Source organism: Pseudopodoces humilis, chromosome 2 (genome assembly GCF_049639895.1).
Source record: "Pseudopodoces humilis isolate 2021_Gansu_Grassland_sample_001 chromosome 2, ASM4963989v1, whole genome shotgun sequence".
Lineage (NCBI taxonomy): Eukaryota > Metazoa > Chordata > Aves > Passeriformes > Paridae > Pseudopodoces > Pseudopodoces humilis.
The window spans coordinates 81,223,497-81,250,248 of record NC_142201.1 but is presented as its reverse complement, the minus strand read 5'-3'; the positions used below and the strand labels follow the sequence as shown (position 1 = coordinate 81,250,248).

The following is a 26,752-nucleotide window of genomic DNA, read 5'->3' as shown; positions in this document are numbered from 1 at the left end:
TTCCCGCGGGAGGAAAATGGCGGGCGGGGCGGGGGAGGCGCGGGCCTGGCCCGGCAGCCCGGGCTGCGCTGCAGCTGCCCGGGGCTTCCTGCGCCTTCGGACGGCCCTGGGCTGCAGCCTTCGCGGCGTTCCCCAGGAGAAACGTCACCAGTTCTGACCTCGGAACCCCCCAGTGGTGCTCTGACCACGAGATATACAGCTCGTGCTCTGGATGATCGGACTCCAGTCACGCTGTGGGAATCTTTAACCCTCTTTTCTGCAGTGACGTGATCCTGCTCCTCTGTTCCCTTAGTCAAAACCAGCCGGTACCTTGGGGCTAAACCGGATTCCTTTGATGGGGGGAAAAAAAGGACCCTGTATTTCCAGAATCCTGCTTCCAGGCAGGATGAACCCTTCCCACTCAGATTTACAGGTGTACAAAGATAATTACATGGACCAAGTGAACTTAATGGACAATTTAGAGCTTAATTATCTCTGTCATCAGAGAGCCGTTATAAAGGCTATTTCTGGAACTTACAGGTCTTCGTTCTATCTCCAGCAGACAAGAGTAATTTGTTTCCTTTACTGAACAGCCTCCTACAAATTTAAAGACATCACATCTCTGCTCAGTCTCCTCTGAGTATCAGTTGGTATGATCTGTAAGTTTACAGTAATCCAGGACACAAAGCATTGTATTTGGGCCAGGGGACCAGGCTACATCCCTGCTCCAGGAAGGGGTTTCAACAACTAACACAGCCAGCAGCCACACACACTACTATATGGATGACACCACCCTGAGCCATTGCATTTCTGTTCCAACGGACTGTCTCTAATTAAACAGCATTTTTAAGTCTGATGTCTAGAACAGGGCAAGCTCACAACTACAGCTCCAACTTAACAGAAGAATCAAAGCATTACTCACACCTCAAAAACTGCATGAGGCCTGGGTGTCAACATGGCAAGAAGTTTTTGCAGCCAACATCTCCTGCACTGCTGATTACTTCCACTTACTAAGGGGGAATTTTAACTCCCAAGTATTCCCACTGCAAGAGTAACATGCTAGGACTGACATGGTTGAGTTTTAGTGCTTCCCTCTTGCTCCCAGCAAGTTAATGCAAACAATGTAATATGTAAATATTACATTAAATGTAAATAACACATATATAACAATGTGTGTTAAAAATGCACATTATAACTAGAAAAGTGAAAACATCAAATGCATACTGAAACACAGAACTTTATTTCCAATCCCACAAACCAGGCTCACAGACCCATCACTGAAAGGAAGAGACTCACACTCAAATATATGCTTAGTTTTATTTATAACATTTAAGAAATATTAACATCTCAGGATATCTGGTTTACCATCTAAGTCCAGTCATAAGCAACAAAAAAAGAAAATGTTAACCATGTTTCAAATGAACATTCTTACATTCATTCCCCCCTGTAAAGAAACTTCAGCTTTATTAAATGTGTGTTTGACTAATGTAAAAAAAAAATTATTAAAAATGCCTGAAATACCAGGCATCCTGGTTTGTTAACTTTTGTTGGCACTTGTGTTCACCACAATCAAGCACTCCAGTTGGTTTCTTAAATTTTCCCCTTCTACCCAGAACTGGTTTTTTTTGTGGATTTTTTTTATTATTTTGCTGTTGTAATTGTTTTTTTAAACATTTGGATATGTAAGTTTGTTTGAATAACTTTAAAAAGACAAGGAATCTAGGCCTGTCCGAGAAGCTCCTTCCCTTGATAACCCACCTATGGAATAACTGAAGGAAGAGACTTGCTTTCACTTTTCTGAATCTTATTAAGCAAAAATTCATTTTAATTAAACTGAAAAAAGTACATAAACACTGTCTTTATTTGATGGTGTGCATAAACATTACACTCCATATATAGCAAAAATATCTTTTATTTATAATTTACATTTCAACAAGTGAAAATTTTACATTTTTACATATACCATTAAATTTTCACGCATCTACAGAACTTTCACACAATGACACCTGAAACTGTGCAGGCAGTAAGAAATTTCAAATACAAAAATGTATTTATTAACCAAACAGTAGTTGAGGCCCTGCCTCAGTTGGACATTTTTATTCATATAAAAAGTATTTGCCTTCCAGAATTAACACAGCAGCTCTTCTGTAAAAAAAAAAAAAAAAAAAATCATACCGCAGTTTATTTAAACAGACTCCTCAGGTTCTGTTTTGATTTCTGTAGATGCAGGTGTGCTCTCTTCTGCACAGGCAGGAGGGGTGTCATCAGGTTCTTCTTTGATTTTAGGTGAGTCAGAGGACTCTTCTGTTTCTTGTTTAACAATGTCCAACATTATATTTAGTGGATTTTCTGAAGGAGTCTTGCTGGGAGATGGTGTGCAATCAAATGATGATGTCTGCAAAGTCAATGTAGCATTACCACATTAAAATAACCATTTTTAGCCTCTTTTTCTTTTTGCGTTTTTTCAAAATGCAAATATGTTGATGGTCAGGTACTCAAAATCCAAACTTCTACTTCGTCAAACTTTTAAGGAAACAAATTCCTTTTTTTAATAGCATTACTTTTTTCCCAATTCCTTTGAAAAGTACCACCAAGCAGTGATGAAATGCTTAACACTTTACCATGAACTGTTCCCTGCTATCCACCTTCTGGACAACTGTAGCTCCCAAAACATTAAAAATGTCACACACACCGATACCGATCTACTCCATTGTTACAAATTCCTAAGACTACACGTTACTACACAATAAATCCATCAAACCATGGCTTTGCTTTATAGCACACAAGCTGTCATGGTACGTCACAACCAGAAATGCATCTCAGCTAATTCTGTATTATAAACTTGCCATGCCCAAAGCCTCCAAGTGTTAGGCAAATGGGCAGCACATTCTGAACACATCTGCTCCCTGCAAAGTCAAGAAAATCAAGCAAACAAACTGAAAGCAAAGTGCTTCCAAAAATATGAACAATCTACTTACATTCTGGTAATCTTCATAACAAGATGGATGGTAAATCTGAAAAAAAAATTGTTATACATTTGAATATGTAAAAATAAATTATAGCAGGATCACTGTAACGAACTAAACAGTGTCTATTACACATTATCATACAATTCATCTAGAGAAACTATGGTCTGAGCAGTCTAAGTATGGTGTAAATTATACCTGAGACAAGATTTTGTGATGTTTATTTAGGAAACGTTATCATACAGAAGGCTGATAAAGGGCAGGGAATTACAGAAGCCTTGTGAGTGCTGGGAATTATCTGTGCACAGCTGCATCCAGAATCAATTGAATCCATACCTACACCCATACACAGAGACATGCATTTTTCTTTAAGCACTGCAGTGTAAGGGAGGGCTAGTGAGCCCACAGCAATTACACCAGGATTTCAGGCACTTCTGAAGGCAGAGATATTTATATATTTGGAAGCCAGGAAAACTACAAGAACTCTTCAGGAGGAAAGGAGCACTTGACACCTCCTCCTGGGTATTTTTTTCTGCAATTCTTCAGGCATTAATTAATTAACATGTAAATAAAATCAGATTACCTTTTCATCTACCCTGATGGCATTCTTCAAGTGCCACTCTTCCTCTTCCTCATCCCAATACTGTTCAAATTGTTCCTGGCAAATTTCACAGCTCTGAAAAGTTATTGGAATAAGAGAGATAAATGTTGTTATTGCAATTTGCTGAACTCATGAAATTCAAGAACCCAGGAGTCAAATAAGGTTCTTTTAAATTAAGTATATTAAGCCTAGAACATGATCTTTTTCCCACACTTTAAAAATCACTTTAATAATTAGTAAACCTTAATTAAAAATTGAGTATGGCTTGCAGCCAGAGAAAGGATCACCCTCCGGGCCCTGAATACTCTTTGTCACTTGAGAAAGGTAAGCTTTGCCCCCCTTTAGCTAATAAGTCTGCAAAGCATTTTGTAACAGTGTGATGCTGTCTTATTGCTATGTAAGACAATCCATTACAGTGATTTAGCTACTTTTATTTATGGCATTATCTTAATTCTTCCCCTTTAGCTTGCAATTTCAAGTCAAGGCAGAACTTTTAGATGAAGTACTAATGTTTCTAGTACTTTTGTGAAAAAATATCAACGCAGAGAACAAAGCACAAAAGGTGCTTTTTAAAATTAAAAAAAAAAGGCCTTTCTGGTTTCATAGCTAGTTTCTTAGAGACTTAGCACATAAAACTTAACTGTAATTCTAACAACTTTTGTATTTGATTATTGCACCAGTTCATCAACCAAAATACAGCTCTACTGGTTACTTTTGGTATTTCTAATGCCTATCTGCTACCAAAAAAGAAAATTTTGTTTGGAAGTACCAAAACTCAGTATGCCCTGTAGCTACCTGGATGGCAAAAATCCATCAAAGGACAAACTGCTTACTCTATTTACTCTACTTAAATATTCAGCAAATTAACACACTTTGCCCATTTAAATTTTGCTAAAACCACAGAATGACAATGGGTGTATTTTTTTTTTAACTACGGATGGTTTATACTACTCCTGCCCCTGGGAAGCAACCATTACACACACAAATACACAACCTATGGAGGGACTGTACAAAGGCCCAAGCACAATATTCCAGTCTACATTTAGTAACAAGAATACAGTACAAGCCTTTGAAAAACCCGATTCTTGCTATCTGTGCTGATAACTAGATTCTTGTTGTCTGGCAAGCTGAAACTTACCTCAACTGCACCAGCTGGCCCAGCTGGGACACTCTGAAACTCCTTCTCTTTTGCAGCTTCCTGCGTCTTCAACACAACCTCTTCATGAGCTTTTTCAAAGAACTGGCTTTTAGCACGCTCCTCTAGATCTGCTATTTCTTCAAATTCAATCCAGTCCTAAGGAAAGTTTTCATTCTTACTCACACATTTCAAAGCATTGTATTTAATAAATCTTTGTTAAAACTGAAATATTTCCCACATGCAGCATTAACACAGTGTACCCTTTCTCACAAAAATTTTTTCAAAAAAAATCACTGTCCTTCAAATTCCATTCTCAGTGGAACGAAAACAGTGCAGTAAGCAGCTTTAAACTGTTTAGTGTTCATCACACAATTGCCCTTTGTATTCTGAGAGGCATTTGCGAACTACTTGAAGTATCCAATACATCACTGTTTATCACAGCCAACTCCTGTGATGATGCAGATTTCAGCCGCAAACCTACAGCACATGCAGGAGTAAAACACAGAACCCAGCCTGTAATTTATCCACACAAATACTGCATTACTTACTGTTAAACTGTAGTACCATCTCCTGTGTGTAATTTTTCTGCTAACATCTTTTTCTGTCCGGTTCTGGCGATAATGCCAGTCTAAATGATCTGCATAAACATCCGTCTGTGAAGTAGTGAATCTCATTCCACAGGAGTAACACTGAATTCCAGTGTACAGCCGATTTATAACACTATCATAACGCCTACAAAAAAGAGATAAAAAAAAAATCTTAACACTTTTTTAAAAAGAGACAGTAAATTGCTTCATTTGCCTACAAAAGTAGGGGAAAAGCATGACTCTGCTCCAAGTTAAAAGTACACAATATGACTACATTTCATCCTGATTTTCATGGCACAATCAACTTAAACTTTAAAAAAACAATGGACTCTTATTAACAACTCATGGGAAACATTTCAGTGTTGTGTCTCATTCCTATTAGCTTTTCTCACCTAATAATGCACAAACAGCAATGCCTTAATTTGGCCCAGCTTTACAAAGTACCACCAAAGTGGTAAAATTAAAATCATAGAATGATTTGGATTGGAATGGATTTTAAAAGACCATCTAGCTCCAACCCTCCTGCCATGGGCAGGGACACCTTCCACCAGGTTGCTCAGGGCCCCATCCAATCTGACCATGAACACTTCCAGGGGTGGGACATCCACAGCTTATCCAGGCAACCTATATCAGTGCCTCATCACCCTCTCAGCAAACTATTTCTTCCTACTATCTACAGTACATCTGTTCTTCAGCAAAAGGCCATTTGCCCTTGTCCTATCACTACACAGCCTTGTGAAAAGCCCCTCTCCAGTTTTTCTTGTTGTCCCCTTTAGGTACTGGAAGATTACAATAAGGACTCCCTGAACCCCTCTCCAAACTGAACCACCCAAACTCTCAGCCTGTCTCCATAGCAGAGGTGCTCCAGCTTTCTTCTCATCTTTATGGCCTCCTCTAAATCACTGCCAACCAAGGAGGTCCATGTCCTCCTTGTGTTGGGGCCCCAGAGCAGCACTGCAGGTGGGGCCTCACCAGAGCAGAGGGGAAGAATCACCTCCCTTGACCTCCTTGTCACAGAGCTTTTGATGCACCCCAGGTCTGGGCTTCACTGCCTATCACAACCTTAGTGCTTAAGTAACAACACACATCTGTGTATAAAGCAAAGTTTTCCCATGTTAATTTTCCATCTTTTTCCTTTCTCAACTTAAAAAAGGCTGACATCAAACAATGTTTAATCTCCTCCGAATCAAAAAGTGGCAGATAGTATTTTAGAAGCTTTTAACTGTCTTGGATGAATTATCTAGCTACTGACACATTGTTATTCCTACTGTAAGCCCATTCTAATATACGCACTGTCTAAGTTCTTCAACTATGAAGTTAGTGAGGTCTGGAACATTTTGATCTTCATTCTGATCATCATCTTCTTCTTCAGCAGTTGGCTGGGCCGATGTTTCGTTTGCTTCTAGAAACCATGAAGATATTATTTTATCATAATTTCATCATCAGAAAGAAACTACGTGCTCCTAAAAGTTTGGTTTTTTTCAAACATTATTAAGACAATCTGACTATGGTCAAACACAAGTGTGTAACAGCTAAATCAGTCATCTTCTGACACCATTAAATAAAAATAAAAGAAAATAAGCCATCATTTCAATTAAGGAAAACAGTATTTCACCTCAGTGTTTGGCATTAAAATTCAGTCTTCATAGATACAGAAATATTTCAGAAGATGAGAAGACCCTGATTATAATCAAGAACAAGTTATGAAAGCACAGCAACAAAGACAAAACTTACTACTCTGGACAGCTAGTGTAAATTAAACAATACTAAGAATTTACACACACATGCAATAAATTCCTTTCCAAAAATATTTCAGTTTAAAAAAACCATACTGGAATTTACAAAGGTTTCTATACTCAGATTTACACTTGAGATGAGGATAAACTAGATAGTTAGAATATAATAAATCTACATACGTGCTGAAGCGGAATCAGTTTTAGACAATTTGAGTATCCCTGTTTTCAGCAGTTTAGCAAACAATTCATTCACATCAACCTGTCCAAGGTGGTTATCGGGATACGAATGGGAAAGGGCTCCTTGGGAAGAACACAAACATTCAAGGTTTACCAAAAGGTTACCATTAGAAATCAACTTCACTTTAATCTATGTATTTCACATCACAATTTTCCTGTTGCCTCCTCCCATTTCTTTCATTTTATGTTAGACATTATTTACCAACTCTCTGCTTTATCTAGTATTTGGCTATTTTTTTCCTTTGCAACAGGAAATCTTTGTAGCAAGATTTTCCCTTCCTTCATTAAGTACTCTGAAGTGCTACCTAAGCTGGTTGCCCATACACAGATCTCCAGTGGGTAGTGGATCTTGAAATGCAGTATTGTCCTAGATTCATACATAGGTATTTTACCACACTCAATCTACTTCATCATCTAGTTTAACCTTTTATGATGTCTTTGAAGTGTTTCACTGCTAAGCACTCATACACTGGAAAAGTCAGCACACCCCAGCACAGCAAACTAGACCTACAGACTGATGCCTTCCAGAAAAACATATCAAAACTATTTTTTTTTTCAGCACAACATTATACCCAAACCAAATGATTAATGAAAACTAACAAAAGCCTCCAGTGTTTGAGAAAAGCTTCTTAAGAGATAAAGGTGCTACAGACACATCTACAGCCACCTCACTGAGGAGGCTTCCCTTAATCCACACAGACCCAGGACATCAAAAAAAAACTTAATTTTTGTGGCCACCACCAAACGAACAATCCAAAAGAAATAAAAGGAATTCTACTGTTACACACCTGCAGGGTTCTGGACAAAATTTCCAGGATTTGGTAAATACTGCTGACCTTGACCATAAGGTCCTGGTTGAGCGGACATGAGAGAAACCTGTGGAAGTAAACATTTAAGTATTCTTTGTATAATAATGTGATTGTAAACTCACTTTTCATGTTTTATTATTAACTTCTAGATTGTTCTCAATAATTTCACATATATTGAACTCCTTCCAGGAATGAACCATGTTAGTTTGGTATTGTAAAGGACCACAAATAACTATATGATCTTTCCCTCATTTTCATTCCACTAGGAAAATTCAGAACACATCCTCATTTTGCCTAATATTAAAAAACAAACAAACAAAACCCCACCACAACACCTTGAATGCTTTTCCTTCTACTTAACAATCACATTTTCCAAACACAGTACTTCCTTTGAAATTGCTCATGTCCACCAAAATAGAGCTCCTCAAGAAATTAAACGAATCCGTAATCTCTATTAATAAATCTCACAATTAATTCCTATCAAGAACTGAACCAGCATTCACTACAGCCCCACATCTTGAAAGCAAGACTTCTCAGCACGTTAGCTACAGGAAGCCATAGGTAGAAAAACAGTCCTTATAACACACTTATAATAAAAATGTTTGGTTTTCTTCCCTAACTGGCTGATTTCTGGGTTTACAAACTGTTTAAGATTTTATCCCACTAGAGGTCTGCAGGACATATTACCTGCTTTTGTACAAGCAGTTAACTTTTCACATTCTCTTTTTATCCCCCAAAATGAAAAATGCTTTTAAAAATAATTTTTTAAAAAAGCAGGTAATTAAATCAGTTTCACAACTGTAAACTATCATTTCCTCCTTTTGAAGAGAGCATTTCCAAGAGGCAACAGCATAGACAACTGAACGACAAAGCAAGATGGTGCCAAAAGAATTTTAAGAGACAACAATACAGTTGAGCAAGAAAGTACAACTATGGCCCTATCTTCCTAAATTCCCCCAAACTATCGGTATCTCTTTACTGGTTTGTAACCAGTACTAACAGCTGCAAGAAGACAACTATTATTTTGGTCCAGTCTAACTTCACACCTCTTAGGAAAATTAATCATGTATCTTTCACTTGCATTATCTTTCATAGTTTATATAGAATTCACTTCTGAAATTTAATGAAAATACCAAAGGCTTACAATTGTTCAAATGTTGAAAATAATGATTTCAAAGACATATTCTGAACTATGAAACGATCAAAAAGATCCACTATTTTAATACTTAAAAAAGATTCTTGAAACACAGCAATGCATGTCCTACTTACATTATCTACTGACTTTTTCAGTTTGAAACTGACTCTCAACCTGCCAACTCTTCAGAAAAATATTCAATTTTTCCAGGAAGAAATCCTGCTAATTCTTTAACAAAAACACTTTTGCAAGCAAAGTATTTGATGCAATCAGCTCTTACCTGATTACCTCCCATTGGCATATTACTGAAATTTCCATATTGAGGACCCTGGAGACCTTTTTCTTCAAAGTAATGTCCAGCTGCTCTCAGTGGGAAGTTCTGGGCTCCTGGGCCACCTGGCCCATTGAAATTTGGTCCAGGCGAACCATCAAATATATCAGGTCTCTGGAACTGCATTCCATGAGCTGGACCATTGTAGCCCTGGCCAGGATGTTCAACAAACGGACCACCTTGTCCATATGGTGACATTTCTAGTCTTGAGGCAGGATGGTTAGCTACATTTTCAAAACGTGCACCCTGAAGGCCAAGGGGCAAGTCAAACCTAGAGGCTGGCTGGTGAGGTCCATCAAATCTTTGAGGTATGGCTGTGTCAAATCTTGCTTGTGCCTGCTGACCAGGTGCCAACCTTGGACCAGGCTGTCCATGAATTCCATCAAATCTTTGCAGGAGAGAAAGCTGTCCTGGCTGACCATCAAATCCAGCTCCATGACAGCCATCAAATCTTGGACCAGCCCGACCAAGAGGACCATCAAATCTAAGTCCACCAGCTCCCTGGTGTACCGGTCCATCAATCAACCTAGGACCTAGACCCGGTTGACCACGTGATCCTTCCAATCTCAGTCCACCACCCGATGGTCCATGTGGCCCCTCAAATCTGAGCCCACCACTTGATGGTCCATGTGGCCCCATGGGCTGACCATGTGGCCCCTCAAATCTGAGGCCACCTCCAAGTTGTCCATGGGGCCCCACCGGCTGTAAATGTGGCCCCTCAAACCTGAGGCCACCCCCTGGTTGACCATGAGGCCCCAGGGGTTGACCATGGGGTCCCTCAAACCTGAGACCACCCCCTGGTTGACCCCGAGGCCCCATAGGTTGACCATGAGGCCCCTCAAACCTGAGACCACCTGAAGGCTGACCATGAGGACCCTCAAACCTGAGACCAACTCCAGGGCCTTCAAATCTAGGACCACCTACAGGCTGCCCTGCAGGCCCCTCAAACCGCAAAGGCCCAAGAGGTCCCTCAAACCGCAGCGGACCTCCTCCACCAACCTGACCTGGGGGTCCTTCAAATCTCAGGGCCCCTGCCAGCTGTCCTGGTGGCCCATCAAATCTCAGGGCTCCAGCTCCCCCTGCTCCTGCCAGTGGTCCATCAAACTGAGATGCACCTGTCCCCACCAAAGGCCCCTCAAATCTCATAGCAGCTTGTCCAGCTGGCCCATCAATTCTGGAACTTGAACCAGCAGCAGGACCATCAACAAAAGGACTTCCTTGTCCATCTACCCCAACCCTTGCAGCAGTTGGTCTAGGTGAGCCATCAAATAGAGGTCTGTCTTCCATCAGTGCACTTATCCTCTGCTTTGCTTCAATACCTCCAAATCTTGATCCTGGACTTTCTGGAAATGGTGCTTTCTCTGGATCCTCATACCTAGCTCTTTTGAAACGTTCAGTGAATGGTGACCTTGGTTCCTCTCGAACACCTAAAAAAGCCAGAATAAATCACATAACCACTCACTAATACATTGTAAATGACTTAAAAGATTTAAAACAAAGTAAAATCACATACCAGCTTGCCCAAGAAGCTGTCTTTCTTCACGACTATCAAATCTACAAAGTGCATCCCCATCTATTTTTTGGAACTCTGCTGTACTTTTCCCCTGTTGTCTGAGAGCATCTCTAAATTCATCCGATTCTCCCCAGCTGTCATAAGGATCAGAACCTCTTGCTCCTTTAGTAGCACGCTGATCTTCAAGTCTGCGTCGACTCTCAAGGGGTGAGAGGTTTTCAGCAAAAGGTCTTGTAGTGCCACTTACAGGAGAGTGTCTCCTTGATCTTTCTGCAAATGGTTCTTTTCTGTCAAACTGTACCCCCCGCTTGGCTTTTGTCTGCTCACATTCTATTCCAGAAAGCAATGCATCAGGTATATGATAATCCAAAATATCATCAGGATCCAACAGATCAAGCCTTGACAATGAATGCTGAACTTGTGTCCTTTTTAGCTTAGCTTTATGTTCATAATATGTTAATTCTGCATCCGATAGAAGAGGTTTCTTTTTCAAGCCACATTTTTCCTCTGTAGGGCTATCCCAGACATTACATCTGTGCTTTCCTTCCTGATACTGGAACAGCTGTCGGATCTGATGAGCTACCATGAGAAACTCATCCTGTGTTATTTCACCAGATGTTAAGCGGTCATTAGCCTGTAATATAAAGTTAAAATTTAGACATCCAAAAAGAGCAGAAAAAAAAGCCATACCTGGGACATTTCTATGAAGACAGATTTATTAGTATTACCTTCTTAAGTAATTCTCTTTTACTTGCAGATGTCAATTCTTTGGGAATCTGTAAATTGGCATCCACACTTAACCGGTGCTGCTGCTTTGGTGCTCGGGGTGAAAGAATTCCTTTACCAGCAGGCCAGTTTTCCCGATGTCTTTGGTGAGGGGATTTAACAAGTGCTTGGTGTTCATCATTCTGCTGTGAGCTGAAAACAAGAATATATGTAAAATATAGATTATTTCATTATTCAGGACATAATGGTTCCTACTAGAACTGATCATTGCAAAACATCACTATCACCTTAGAATCTAAGTATGCATCATCTCTGTATTTCAGTAGTAGAAACAAATAAAATCTGTTAATTTTAACGATCTGAACACTGCCTCTCCAAGTCAACTATAATGAAGCCAACAGAATTTCCACTGACTTCACAGAGAAGTTGTTTAAAAGATAGTAACTTACTTTTTACTTTCTTCCCAACCAGATTTCCACCTCTTGCCTGATTTGGATCCCTGCCAGTTTTCTGCGTTTTCCTTTGGATCTGGAGAAGCTTTTGCAGAATGCTGGGTGGCTGTCTCTTGGGGTCTTTCTTCTTGGGCTTTTTTCAATCTCCTTGGATCACGCACCTCTTGTTTAACATTTCTCTTATTAGAATTTCTTTCGTCTCTTGCTGCTTGTGTGCCTTCTTCAACATGAGACTGCTTAGGGCCTATTTGACGTATCTTTCCAGTTTTAGGAGTTGATGAAGTGGGAGATAGACTCCGAAGTCTTCTTTTAGGTGATCTCCTCTCTCGTCTTTTTGGAGAATGTGTAGAGGGTGATCTTGCCTTAGGAGAGCGTGACCGTGACCGCTTTCTACTACTTGATCTTCCTTGTTTTCCACCCTGTTTTTCTGACTCCTCTGTCGTCATGTCTTGTTTCTGAACAGCACCATTAATTACTTTATTTCTGCTCCCCACCGGTCTATGTTCACATGTCTTATGCTCCTCTTTTTCCTTCTTCTCTGTACTTCTCCTCTTTTCTTTGACCTCCTCGTCCTTCCCCTCTGACTTATCTTGAAGATGTCTTTTCAGTCTTGGATCCCGCTTACTGATGTCAGAAACCTTAGTGCTTTCACATTCCTGGCTTTTATTGTCTTTAGTATCAGGCAGCTTATTTTTCAAAGGGGATGGCGATTTAGATTTTGCTTTGGACTGTTCAAGTTCTTTCTTCTGTGTTTTTTCACTTGATTTTGATTTTTCTGACTTTGTTGAGTTCTGTTTTTCAGCCTGTGCTGTTTTGTTTCCCTTGGTCTCAGACTGACTGGTCAGACTTGGAGAAAATTCTTTCCTATGAGATTGATCTTTAGTATGAGAAGAATGTTGACCCATCCTATTAAGCCGAGGATCCCTGTTCACTATTTTGATGTCATGAAGTGGAGGACTTGGGGATGGTTTGATTTTTTCAGATTGCACAGCAGCCTGATGAGGTGGTTTAACTGTCATATGAGGTGTGGGAGACACGTGTTGCTTGGAAGGTGCTGGAACTGAAGCTATACTAGATGATCCCTGCTGAACACTAAGAGATACAGCCTGAAATTGGAAAAAATCCAGCATTAATCTGTATGCCACAACTCCTACCCATAGGTGCTAATAGTCTGTGTCGATAACAAAACCGTAATAGCCATGTCTTGAAAGTTATGAGCTTCAGCCATTTAACTGAAATTGACCCACTAATTGCTAATTACAAGCACTAAAACAATGCAGTACCATTACAAATCAAATTCAGATACCATGCAAGATCAGTATATAAAATAAATATTGTGACATATGTAACTTTGGCACACATCCCAACTACAGTGCTAGCTTTTCTATATATTCCATGTGCTCTTAGCAACTCAGCTGCCAAGTGTCCTGTTTTCACACTTCAGTTCAAAGATGCTTTATTTTGTATTGTCAACTGCCAACACAGCAAAACTTCCAACTACTGCCGACCAAGAAACTGACTTTGTTTACAAACAATCAGGCTCCCCTTGTTCCTTAGGAACAAACATATTTGAAATAGCCCAGCTCGCTGTCAGCTGCAAGTGAAAGATGAAGATCACAATCAGGTATCATTCTGAAGAGAAATTTAAGCCAAACCACAAGATTTTCACTTTTACATTTAAGTGTAATACTTAAGGTTTCAAGACAACAAAAACTGTTCAGGAACCCCAGGTCACCTTCCATTGCTCTAGTAGTCCTAAAACAGCTACACTTGCCTAACATGAGGAAAAACCAATGTACTGTACTCACCAGTACAGCCAAGTACTCTCCAAAAGAGAGATCCCACCTATGAAAGTTTTATCAACTATCCTACTCACCAACTGTGCTTTAGTCTGTTCCAGCTCCAGCTCAAGTTTTTTTTGCTGAAGTTCTAACAACTGCTTTTGCTTTGCAAGCAATTGCTGCCTTATCAGTTGCTCCTGTGTCAAATTCTTTTGTATTTCAGGAACAGCTGGAGGAGTAGAGGCACCAGAAGTGACAGCAGAGGTAGGTGCATTAGATTCCTCTGGCTAAAAACAAAATAAAGAAAATTTACACTTAAAATCCTAATGAAATCAACTAAATCCATCTCCTTTCAGTGTTATTATGAGCCAGTAGCAGGACTTAGTTTGTACAGCAGTTATAAACTGCAACTCTTTTTCCCAATTATGATTTGCCTGCTCTGACAGGTTTAAGGAATTTAATATAAATTCTTCAATGTTCCAAAACCTAGAATACAATTTGTAAATAAAAAAAAACCCAAACCCTTCAAGTATTCTGAATTTGTAAATTTCTCTTACCTGTTTACAAAGGTCAGATACTTCACTCATAATATTCTAAATTGTCAAAAAGCAGCATACAAACAATGAAAACTACATGTATTACCAGCTGTTCTTACAGAAGGCAGAAAAACTTACCGATTTATTTAAAAACTTAGGATTCACATGGATGCTAGAAGTATTCACATTTGGGGGCAGAGGTTTAATTGGCCAGGCAGGATCTAATGAGTTGACTCTGACATCAAGTGCATATAGTTTCTTCAAAGGAAAAATATCATCCCATGTGGAGCGCAATTTAAATAAACTTTTCCTAGTATTTTCATCCACCTAAAACAATAAAACAATTCTATGGCTTGTTAAGTTAATATAGAACAATTTCTTAAACTTTTTTGTAGAACTTAAGAGTTTATTAATTTCCTATTTCTATCTTGCCATTTCAACATACTGAACTTGCTACACAAAATTTATAAGCAGTGCAGACCACACATGTCTATCAACGGGATCAGTAACAGAAGCTCAAATGTGGAATTGTTGTTTCAAGGCCATTTGAAGATTTTACTGTGTTTTACCATGCTCTGAGAATTTTCTTTCAACTTTTCCATTAGCAAAATTCTCATTTTACTGGCCCAACTTCTGTGGAAAAAAAAATACAGTAACAAAGGTATTGAAAGGCAACAGCCTCTGAGACAATACATTATTCAAGTGCTTGTGCTAGAATATAACAATGACAAACAAATCAAGAAAAAATGAACTCTGGAAAAAAAAGGTTTTTTCTCAGCTGTTTAGTCACTGAAGGATTTTTTCCCAACAAATGCAATAAAATAAGTAATGGAGTCAATTATTATTTCCGTTCAGCTGCAGAATTAGACCCATCTATGTACGAGTCACAGATCAAATGTACTTGTAGGACCAGAGGCCCGTTTTATCTCTTTACAAACAATTGGATTATCTCATGGCAGCTAAATTAGAATTTTACAAGAAAGCAAAATTTAATTCATCACGTAACTTGAGTGGCTCAATTAAACAATAAATAAAAATCATTAGAGGACAAAATACATGCAGCTGTCCTAATTTCAAAATCCCAATTCAATCATTAAGTATTGCCCATGCAGATGACTTTTGCTGCCATTTTCAGACATTACACCTAGACACAGAATATTCTGCACAGTCTGGAGGTTCTTTTTGGGTAAGAGTAGGAGCTTCAATGAAAGTAATTCAGTTAGTAATTGGGGTATGCCTCTATAAAATTTTCCATGAGAGGCCTCACTAAAGTTCACTGCAAAAATGTGTGGGAATGACTGAGCAAACAGTTCTGATTTCAAGTGTCTAAAGATACCTTAGTGACCATTTTCTGGTAAAACCAAATCTGTAACAATGCCTGTGCTGCAATTCAACAGTCTAACATGACCAACTAAACTATTAGAAATGACTGACACTTTACACATCTAATTAGTACACGTTAATAGTTCTAATTAGCTTAGTAGCAAGTTAACATATAAAACTCTCAAGACTAGTTATTGTCCAGAGCTTCATTCAGCTGCAACCTTAAACACAACTCAGTAGAAGAGCATTCACAATTTAACACCAAAAACCAAGGAAATCTATTATCTCTATCTGCTCTATACACGGGAGTTTATGTCTTCTACAGTCATGATAACAACCTATTCCTTACTTCATCACGCACTTTACACCTGAAAACCGTATACAAAGTGTACTGGGATTTCAGATCCTAGCTGATATGTAATTATAAGTATGCAAAAGCTTCATTCATCTCATTCTTATGAAATGCCATTTTCTTCTAACATACAGGAAATCACAGAAGTTAACCCTTCTTTTTCTGATCCAACTTAAACCCATTCAAGTCCAGCCTTTCAAAACCTGGACTTTGATAGGCTTTTCTCACTGAGGAGTATGCACAACTACTTCACTGGGCTTCAAGATTAAGAGCCAGAATTAAAAGATATGGCAGCAGCTTTCAATGTTGAATGAAATTAAAACATTTATAATACAGTCACACATTTTAAGGTCCTTCCCCAACAGAGTTGCAGCATTTTTTTCAGCTTACAGACCACCAAGAGAGAACCAGGCGTCAGTGCAACTCACTTTTGAGTTTAGGCACTCATTCTGCACAATGTGAATTATGTAAATCAGACAAATCTAACTACAGGAGAGTGAGGCTTTGAGAAATCCACAAGAAACCAATTCTCAGTCTATTCTTGGCATAAGGACTATTAACTATCTTAAAAATAAACCAATGATTCATAATTAATTGGTCTATACATTACAAAAAGTCCACCCAGCTAAGCCATCAATAACCAAAATACTGTTAGTAAAACCTTGCCTGGACAGTAAAGCTGCTGATGCTTATACACCAAATTAAGTAATACTTTGCATCTTTCAGCTAACTTACATGCTTGATAGCAGAAGGAATAATCTTTCAGAGTACAGATATGGAGATTTATAAAAACCAATCCATTTGTATAGTTCGCCACACAAGAAAACTCAAACCTGAAAGCACGTACTTATTTTACCAGGAACAAATTTTTGCTTAGAATACAGTACTTTTCTGAAAGTGTATATACCTTTTCAAATACACAAATAAATGTTGCAACTAGGTTTTTAGTAAATGCAGTGAGATACTCTCTTCCCACATTCTTGACAATGGAATCCATTAGGTACATAACGGGTAGCTTCTCTGATGCAGGAGCCTGGAGTAATAAGAAGAAACTGAGAAGTTTAGTACAACAAAAACATACTTTAACCATTTCAAATAAAGGGATTACCAATCCCAGAAATACAGACCTCTCTTTTTGGTTGCCACTATAAATACCAAGGGATTTGTCTTGGGATTTTTGTTTATACAAAAACTTAATCTGAAAAATGGACACTCCGTTCAAAGCATAATGCAGCGGGTCTATCACCAAAAAAAAAAAAAAAAAAACCAAAAAAAAAAACCAAACAAAACCCACACAAAAAAAAAAAACACCTTAAGTTAATTTGTTTGTGTATCAAAGCTTTGGAAAAAGAGGGGGGAAAAAAAAAGAGGTAAAAAAGAAGCCCATGAGACAGTATTGCCACTAGTATACTGAGTGTAACCTTTCCCTTGAGGAAGTAACTTAGCAGGAAACCATCGTCAGCACTTCAAGGAATTTCTAAAAATAGTTTATAATTCAAACCTCCTGGATGGATTTTTCTGGATTTCATAGAACACAAATTAGACTTCTGGAAAGCAGCCCAAGTCAGTGAACTTCTGTAGCTGTAAATTATATGTTGATTATCACAGTCTTTCGTAAATTACACGTAGAATAGGTTGCAATTATTTCACTGTAATCCAACTGGATATAGCAGAGAGTCCCATTCTCTCTTGGCACTTGCAGATGGCGATGGTTCTGATTTCCAGAGTGCATGCAAAAACACAGTCAGAACAGAGTTCCAAATCCAGTCAAAACTCAGTCATCTGGTCGACTGGTTAAATGCACAGACAAGCTCAGGAACTGCAACCACCATTTTCATAGAAGGTTGTCTTCCAACTCTGGACACAGTTTTGCTACAGGAGGCTTCGTTTTCAGGTTTGTTTGTTTTTGGTTGGGATTTTTTTAAATCCTTTTTCAAAACTCATACCAAGTTTGTGTGATAGAAGTGTGGTGACCCTGGACCACTACAGCAACTTCCAAGTTACAGAAAGCAGTACGGGACCAATAAAAGTCCTGATTTTAATGCCTGCCAGTAGCTTTCGCAAAGCTCAAAAAAAATCAGCAAGTACACAGACTTGTTGAAGAGGACATAAAAGACAACACAAGCAGTGTGTGTTGACCATGACCCCCTTGGAAGAGCATCCACTTGTAATATTTTAAGTTCCATTCACCATCTGGTAAACTCGGGATAAAAGCAGAGTAACTTCACTCATTGCTCGTTTTCTTCACCATTTTAAATTCAATTCCTTCCCCTTTAAGGTGGTTCACATGGCACCCACTCAACGGTATTTTTACATGGGCAGAGCGCTTCCTCACCCTCTAAAGTGTACTAGTTTACCATGACCTGAAAGTTATTATTGAAGAGGGCAGAACTCCTTGTTAGTTGGGGGCAGAAGGGGGCGGGGGGGGAGGTGTCACTGCCTTCAAACATATTGGGAAAAAGCAGAATCAGCCAGGTGATGCATTTTGTACACAGAAAGACAAAAAAACCCAGCTAAGTTAGCTAAAACTAATTGCAGCACATTAGAAGCCAACTTCACACTGTGATGCAATACTGAACTGTAAACAACCCAATGTGCAAGTGTTAGAAAAAAGCATCACTTAAGTCTCAGACATAGAAGACTGTGGATCTGCAGCTATTTTAAGTATCTGTGGAATACTGGCTTCCTTTGAAGCAGTCTGCACAATGGCACATTAGAAACACTCCAGTTCTGAGTGTCTTCCTTTATAATAAAACGACAGCGCACCATTTCTGACTTTTAGTCAGCTGTGTTAGGGACACAAAGAGCTGTCCTAGAAGTACCTATGCCCAAGAGCTACTCCCCGAGTTAAATTCTTCCATTTCACCAATGCATGAAAGTAGCTCACTGCACTCAGCTAAGCTGTAAATTTGAGATGCTGGGGAACCATTAGTAGCAAAAGCACTGAATAAAGTTTAACTGTCACTTTCATCATGCATCAGACTGTTAACAGCAATCAAACACGCAAACACCATCATCTAGGTAAGGAAGCCAACTTCCAACTATGGAGCACAATTAGCAGCTCAGCAGCGTACCCTGCTTCAAATATAAGCTATTCAGGTGTCGCATTTTAAGCAACGCAAACTTAAATATGGTTGGAATAGTTAAGTCTTCTCTTCTGGAAGTGTTTATTATGTCAAGGTATCTAGCTCGTATTTCAATAACCACAAAAGGGAATCCCACACCAGAATTGTTTTTAGGAGGTCTCTGCAACACCCCAAAGCAAGAAAGATGCCCACACAACATTAATCAAAAGGCAGGGAGGCGCCGCATAATCACCAGCACACAGAAGAACACTAACTCTGAGCTCATCAGCATAAATTAAAGACTTCTTTACAAAACTCCCACTGTTCCTTCAAATAATGTAGGAAAGCTATTGTTGGAAATGTGTGGCTCTTTTTTATTAGTTTCCTAAAAGATTTCAAGTTTAAAATAATATCTGGCAGTTGAACCCCAAGTCACAAACTTGTAAAAAAATTTGTTTTATAAAAAAAAAAAAAGCAACGTTTTATACAAAATGGGTCTTGGAAACAAATTCTGCACTATACAATGGTAAATAAAAAGACAAATACATATTTCACACTTTTTATTTACAAATTTTATAATACCAGTCACACATTTCAGAACCATTTATTAAATTGTAAAGCAGACCACTCAGGTTTTACACTAAACAAATTGTCTCCAGGCAACACTTTTTAAAAGTGGCTTAGTAAAGGAGATCACTTTCCCAGAAACAACTAAAAACTTGCCTTCAATAAACTACAGTCATCAACAGTAACTAGGCAAAACTAACCAATGATACAGGTTTTAAGACATCTTTAAAAAAAACCCCACACTTCAGGGCAGGTTCTAAATCACCCAGAAATGAAAAAAAAATTGACAGCATTGTTATTCATCACAAATCATTTTATACACATCCACTGCCCTTTAGGAGATATAATGGTGAGAGCTATTAGATTATGAGGTCACCTCCCCAAGGAATGGCAAAACTCAGCCACTGGCATTTAAAACTAGACTGGAAGAGGTCTGTGGCACACTAAAAAGACATCCTGCATTGATAGAAAGATAGAGTAAGTATCTTAAAAGATGTTTCCCACCCCCATCATTAGATAGTACAATTCTCACCATTATAAACCACGATTAAAGCCAAAGAAAAAATCCTTTTAACACCTGAGATCAGAGGGAGCAAGGGAAACAACGGGGGAGGGGTGGCTGGCACGAATACGGGGTGGGGGGGGTGTGGGATTGAAAGAAGAACCCTTTTCTTCTAAAATGCTCGCTAGAAAGGTGCTGCAAACCCCCATGCATGTACAGCGGCTGACTGATGTCAGCAACTGCCTGGGCTGGGCTCAGAGGGAGCCTCCTCTTTCCCTTTTTATATCATGTGCCTTTCAGACGCCATGTTAGGATCCTACAGGCTGCTGCAGTTTCTACAGTCAGAATTTCTTCTACCACATCCTCAACCAGCAAACCTCTCTAGCCAAAATAAATTAAATATGCACACAACGCTAGTGCTACTCGGGGCACAGATGACCTAAAATCCAAACAGATTATCCAAAGCCCACGGAATTTTCTCTAACGAGGCAGAGCAAAACAACCCCCCCATCACCACCACACACACTTCTCTAACCGAAGGAGATTATCACCTTTCACCCAGAAACTTTTTTACGATATAACCCCTCAATCACTCACAGGGACCGCACTGGGGAAATAGCTTTAACTTATATTTAAAGGTCACTATACTTAGCCCTTCAGTGGCAGACGATTTGCGTTGTGGAAACTTAACCTTATTTTTCTTTTAGACTACTCCCACAGAAAAACCCAACTCTCCACGAGACCTCCCCACTCACGTCCTCTCTATTGATTGCACTATCCACCTACTGGAGAAATGCCCTAAATTCAAGGGTTTAGTCACCAGATTCGGACATCGAATCCTGGCTGCATGTCGGGGGAAAACCCCGCTCCAAGGGCGAGGAAGTGCAGCTGCCCAGTCACTGCCGGGCCGCCATGTTGTGCCTGCTATTTACGCGGGGCTCGCAGCTCGAGCCACGCTGCCCTCCTCCCTCAGCTCTTCCTGGGCCGAGTCCCAAACCCTCCCCTACTCCCAACAGGGTGGTGTGGGCTGCTCCCCTCCCTCGAGTCCCCTGCTCCCTATGCGATGGGGGAGGGAAGGGGGGCAGAAGTAGAAGAAACAGCACCCTTAAGCTTCGCGATGGAAGGAGCCCCCGCCCGTCGCCTCGCCCCGCTGCTCCCTGATCCCAGCTGAGACACGCTTCCCTCCTCCGCCTGTTTCCCCCACGACGACCCCAAACCTCCTATACCCACGACCTCCCCCAACTCCATCTGAATCCTGCTCTCTCTGTTCGCCCCCTCATTATCACCACCACCCCCCCCCCGGCATTACTTCCTAGACCCCCCTCGCCGCCCCAGCCCAGCCATGCCCACCCCGCCCGAGCCTCTACCCCTCTCTGTCGCCCCATTTCTCGACCCTCGGGCCCTTCTCGTCCCCCGGCTCGGCTGTGTCCCCCTGAAGCGCCTCCGCCGCTGGGCTTCCCCCCGCGCCTGTCCTACGGGCCCCTAGGCCGCCCTACACCCCGCTGCCCCGGCCGGTCCCCCCAGCAGTATAGGTAGGAGTAGTAGTCGGTGGAATATAAAAACCTTGGCGATTTGCGCCTCGATCAGGGAGACGATGTCCTTGGCGAAGGGCACGTTCTCCTCGGCCAGGATGGTCAGCATGTTGATGTGCGGCTTGCTGTTGAACGTCAGGTCCTCCAGCGACGACTGGTAGTCGCGGCACGCGTCCTCCCGGGCCTCGCTGCTGCCAGCGCTGCTCTCCGGGGCCGACATGCTGCTCCGACCAGGACCCGACCCACCGACCGACAGCCCCCTCCCCGCGATCCCCCGCCGCCGCCGCCGAGCGATGCCGATGCCGCCCCCCCGCCGCTGCCGCTGGGCTCCTCTACCGCATCCTCCACGCTGCGGCTCCCGCTGGCTGCGCTGCCGGTGCCGCCGCTCCTCGGGCCGCCGCCGGCTCAGTCTCCGCGCTCACAAAATGGCGGCGGCGGGCACGGCTCGCGAACCGCTTCCCGCAGCCGTTGCGTCATGTGAAATTGTGCTCAGGAGAGGGGCCGGCGCCTTGGAGAGCTCCTTTTGTTCGCCGGTCGCGCCCTGATTGGTTGGCGTCCCGCCTGCGCGGCTCGCCATTGGCTCGTCCCTCAGCATAGCGACCTCCGATTGGCTGGCACCGCCCTTCCTCACCGCTGACGGGCTCCTGTACCCAAGTCCCGCTCTCGCACGCGCGTCCCGACTCGCCATTGGCCGCGTCTCCCGTCCTGCCCCGCCGCTTCCTCCCGCCTTCCCGCGCTGCTCCGAGCGCTGATTGGTGCTCGGTGCAGCCCCGCCTCCCTCCGGGCCCGCCCCGCCCTCCGCTGGCTCTGCCCCCACAGCCCCCACACGGGAGGGGCGGGAGCGGCCGCTCCCAGGGGCTCTGCGTTTTCCTTGCTGTCTGGGAAGCGACCGGGCGAGGAGTAGTGGCCTTAAGTAAAACCAGAAGTTCCATCTCAGCATAAGGAAGAACTTTCTTTACGTTGAGGGTGGCAGGCTGCCCTGAGAGGTTTGTGGAATCTCCCTGTCTGGAGACATTCCAAGCCCACCTGGACGCGTTCCTGTGTCACCTGCTCTAAATGATCCTGCCTTGGTGCGGAGGTTGGAATAGGTGGTCTCCAGAGGTCCCTTTCCAACCTGGCAACCCCTTGATTTTGTGAGTCGTTTGCCTCGGCAAGCGCCCCTGCCCTCCCTGTTTCTCTGATGGCATCCTTTTAACCAGTCCCCCTCGCACCAGTGTTTCCAGGTCTACACAGAGCCAGGAGCCGCAGGAGAGAGCTAGGAGTAGTGGGAGCGAGAGAAAAGTAACAAAACCTGCCTTTCCTTGTTTGTGAGGTTTGCCCAAAGGTGTCTCTTGGAAGTGAAGTTGCTTGCAAAGCATTTTCAGATGTAGCCGTTCCTTCCCCCCACACTTCATATTCCTTGGTAACTGGAGAACTGTCAGCATTTGAAACCAGGCAAGGGGTGAAAGCTTCATTAAAATACAGTACATAAAACACATCATGTGGGATCGTGTTTAAAGTGTAAATTATATATATATGTACATACACACATACATATATTTTGCAAATACTGTAGAAAGATAGTAAAAACGTAAACCTGGAACATTTCAATTGACAAGAATTGCTCTTGTTGTTTTATGTGGCTAAAAAAATTCGTTTCTGTGTTCGTGTTTGTATGCCCTTTATGAAAAACAGAGGAGGAGGGAAGAAGAAATGCAACGGCATCTTCCATTTGCCTGTTGAATTGCGTGTTCATGTTTGTTCCTGTAAGCCTCAAAACGCTGTACTTTGAACACACCACTTCGCCTTTACAGTGTGTCACCACAAGATAAGAAAAAAAAATAAGTTTCCGTCTCTGGCTGACCAAAGCTGGGATCGCAAAACCTTTTCTCAGAGTAAATATTAGCCAGCTGTTTGAAGACACACTGTCTATGAAGAATATTAGTGATACACCAGGAATCAACCCATAACGTATACCCAGTTTATTTAGCAAAAACAGAACGCACTGTTCTGCTGCTAGGGGAAAAATGTGGGGGTGGGGAAATCTAGCTCCTCCTCCAAAGTACGCGTTTGTAAGTTAGAATGCTCGTTCCTGTTAATTACAGGAGCAAAACCAATAATAGAAACAAAACAGCCTTGATGAGGATACCATGTGGTCCAAGGCCACCCTCAAAAGCAGGTTTGCTGTTCACTAATAAGGAAAATACCGAGCCCGATATGAGGCCAAGCAGTGTGCTGCCTCCAGAACACAGTCTTCCTGAGGTCGAGTACACCAAACATGCCCGAGCAGATCTCATGTTTTAGTGTAGTATTACACAAGTTTGCCTTTCGCAGTCTTCATGTGAAGCCGGTGGTACCTCACCAGGTTGGTAGTGAGAAGTTGATCGTGGGGCCCCCGTGAGCCGAGGAGTCATGGGAACACTCCATGCTCTAAGCGACTTCTGAAACAGCTCATTAAGAGTGGCACAAGAATACCTATTAATGAAAAGTTGATAATTATTACGGAATTGTTTATTATTTATGTTACTTATGTTTATTATTGCAGGAATTGTGTTGTACCAGCAGTGTGCACAGAGTGTGGGTTTCTCTATGGCTACAAAAGCACGCTTCATATATGTGCTCTTGAGCCTCCTATCAAAAGCATAGCTTTGCTGAAAGCATCACCTAGAAGTGCCTCTGGCGCAGCTGTATTCCACTGCTTCTTATCACAGTTGACATAGCTGTCAGATAAAGTTTGGATATTTGGGTCGTTTGAGGGTTTTTTATAGATGCAGCTATAGGTTTTGCTGGTATAAAATCCTCTAGAAAGCCTCTAACCTAGACCTACATATAGCACACTTGACTTGAGGATCACCAGCAACTGATGATTAAGGAAGTTTTGATGGTTAGCCATGAAATTATAGTACTACATAAGAAAACATATCAAGATAAAACACCTTCCAAGAATTTATTACATCCCAAAACATCTACAGTTGAGAGTAGTCATGCTTGTGTTTATGTGTTTATGTTACAAGATTAATTTTCTTAGGAAGTTTTATAAAATTCCTTTAAACTGTTTTATAGCTATAGAAGGGGGGGGCGGTGGGGGAGGGAATCTAGGCACCAGAAACGTTCTTGCTGGTTTTCATCCTGGAAAAGTGAAAAAAAAAATAATAAAATAAAATTGAAAATGCATCAATTTGACATGTCTGAAAGAGGAAAACACAGACTCTAATGAAGCGAACACAGTGTCGATTTTTAAATATTGGTTTAATGAGATGTAAATTACCCCTCCGTGTATGAGCTGAAGTCCTTTGTTCTGCAGCCAAGATTCTCTTAAGGAAGCAGGCTGTGTTTCTATGTGGGCCTCCCAGAGGGTGAGGGTGCAAAGCTTTATACTCTGCTCAAGCTTCCACAGCAGCTCCGCTGTCATCAGTCTCGCGCTCTCCAGCAGCTGATCTCTGGAACAGCTTTGACTAGAAAATTTGCCAATGTAGCTGCAGACCTGGTACACTATCCTAGATACAGGATCCAATTTAAATTGTTTTAATAACTATCTCTTGCTTATATCAGAGCTGAAAGGAAGTTTTGCTGTTGAAACCAGACCTGTGGGTTTTTGCCAGCAAAGCTGTATTGACTGGTGAATGTTGTTACATCCTGCTATTGCTAAATAAGCAAAACTTTTAAATATAAACCAAGTCTCTGTTGTCTGCCAGCCAGATTACTCCTTGTCCAGGTTGCATAGGTGTCAGGCAGCTTCCCTCACTTTTATTCACCTTTAGAGTTGTACCTTGGTGACCTCTGTCCAAATAACCACAGGCTTTTTATAACTGGATTATCTCCTGTTTAGAGCTTAGCACCTAGGTTGTTCTGAATGCAGAAAGCCTAGTTTTGTTCATAAAGTCAAAATGTAGGAAATGCTGGAATGGCAGATCTGTGGAAGCACCAAAAAATGCAGTTTACTTTTCTGGTGAGTACCGCTGAGTTGGAGATGCATCTGGAGATGCAATGCAGTTACAGCTGCATTGGAGATGCAGATGAAGAAACCATCTACTAACATTTCTTTAATTTTCAAAATTCTGGGTATTGTAACTTTATTAATATGTTTTGGGCTTCATATCCTCAAAAATACTTAAGACATGATAAACATATTTAGTAAAAGATCATTTGCTGGGTTGATAATTAGGAAAAGTTCAAATAGACACATAGTGAAAAATGTTTAGTGTGTCTAGACAAATGTACCAACCTGTATTGCCTTTCAAAGCTTTTCACTAGATAGTCCTGGCAGCTTGTAATCTCTGTAACATTTTCATTGTGATGGGTTCATCTTTACAGGAAATCAGACAGACCTCAAACAGTAATGAGCCAAGATCAAAGACTAAGGATAGATAGCAAAGAAACTCTTGAATCAATGTATTCCTGTCTTTGTCAATCTATACTAAATACCATGGCAATTAAAAGATCTCTGAAATATTTTGGACAGTATTATCAAACTCAGTATTTGGTATCTGGACATGGCACCCAAAGATGTGACAGTAAGTTTTGTGAAGCACATATTTATTTACACTGACTTTAACTGTGTGGGCTACCACTAAAAGTCTGACCCAGGCTTTTTTTCCTTGTGTTCCTGGTGCTAAAGACTTGCTGCCTTCCCCGGAAAGTTTGTGTAATCTTTAGAAACCCCATGCTGGAGATTTTTACTAGTCCCTGAGTTGACATGCCACCAGCTCAGCTTCTGAAATGACATCTTGGTCGGTCTTGAGAGATGGGAGCACTCAAAACTCAGATATATTTTACTCTGTTACATCTGTGTCATCTTCAGCTACCCAGACAGATATTTATTACCGTTCTGTGTTAGCTGGGTGACATTTTGCTGGGCAAGGTTCTGGGTTGCTACAGAAACTGTCTCTTCAGATCCATTCAATC

The 26,752-nt window shown here is 41.2% G+C and overlaps 1 protein-coding gene across 4 annotated transcripts; it reads right to left on the bottom strand.

Moving 5' to 3' along the window:
* Positions 1–1,282: 1,282 nt before the first annotated feature.
* PCF11 (PCF11 cleavage and polyadenylation factor subunit) lies at positions 1,283–22,370 on the bottom strand. Of its 4 annotated transcripts, none has more exons than XM_014249214.2 (16): positions 21,900–22,366; positions 17,110–17,235; positions 14,666–14,854; positions 14,087–14,278; positions 12,208–13,316; positions 11,761–11,950; positions 11,033–11,666; positions 9,469–10,946; positions 8,033–8,120; positions 7,188–7,307; positions 6,565–6,670; positions 5,233–5,416; positions 4,685–4,840; positions 3,529–3,621; positions 2,958–2,993; positions 1,283–2,374 (listed from the first exon to the last, which is right to left on the bottom strand). In XM_014249214.2, exons 1-16 carry the CDS (start codon positions 22,086–22,088, stop codon positions 2,165–2,167), a joined length of 5,100 nt encoding a protein of 1,699 aa, XP_014104689.2. In that variant the 5' UTR covers positions 22,089–22,366; the 3' UTR covers positions 1,283–2,164. The 4 variants fall into 4 exon arrangements, 3 of the variants coding, with proteins under 3 accessions (XP_014104689.2, XP_014104682.2, XP_087908365.1); XM_014249207.2 differs by having other exon boundaries at positions 6,565–6,673; positions 21,900–22,365; XM_088052239.1 differs by lacking the exon at positions 17,110–17,235 and having other exon boundaries at positions 6,565–6,673; positions 21,900–22,365.
* Between the last annotated feature and the right edge of the window lie 4,382 nt (positions 22,371–26,752).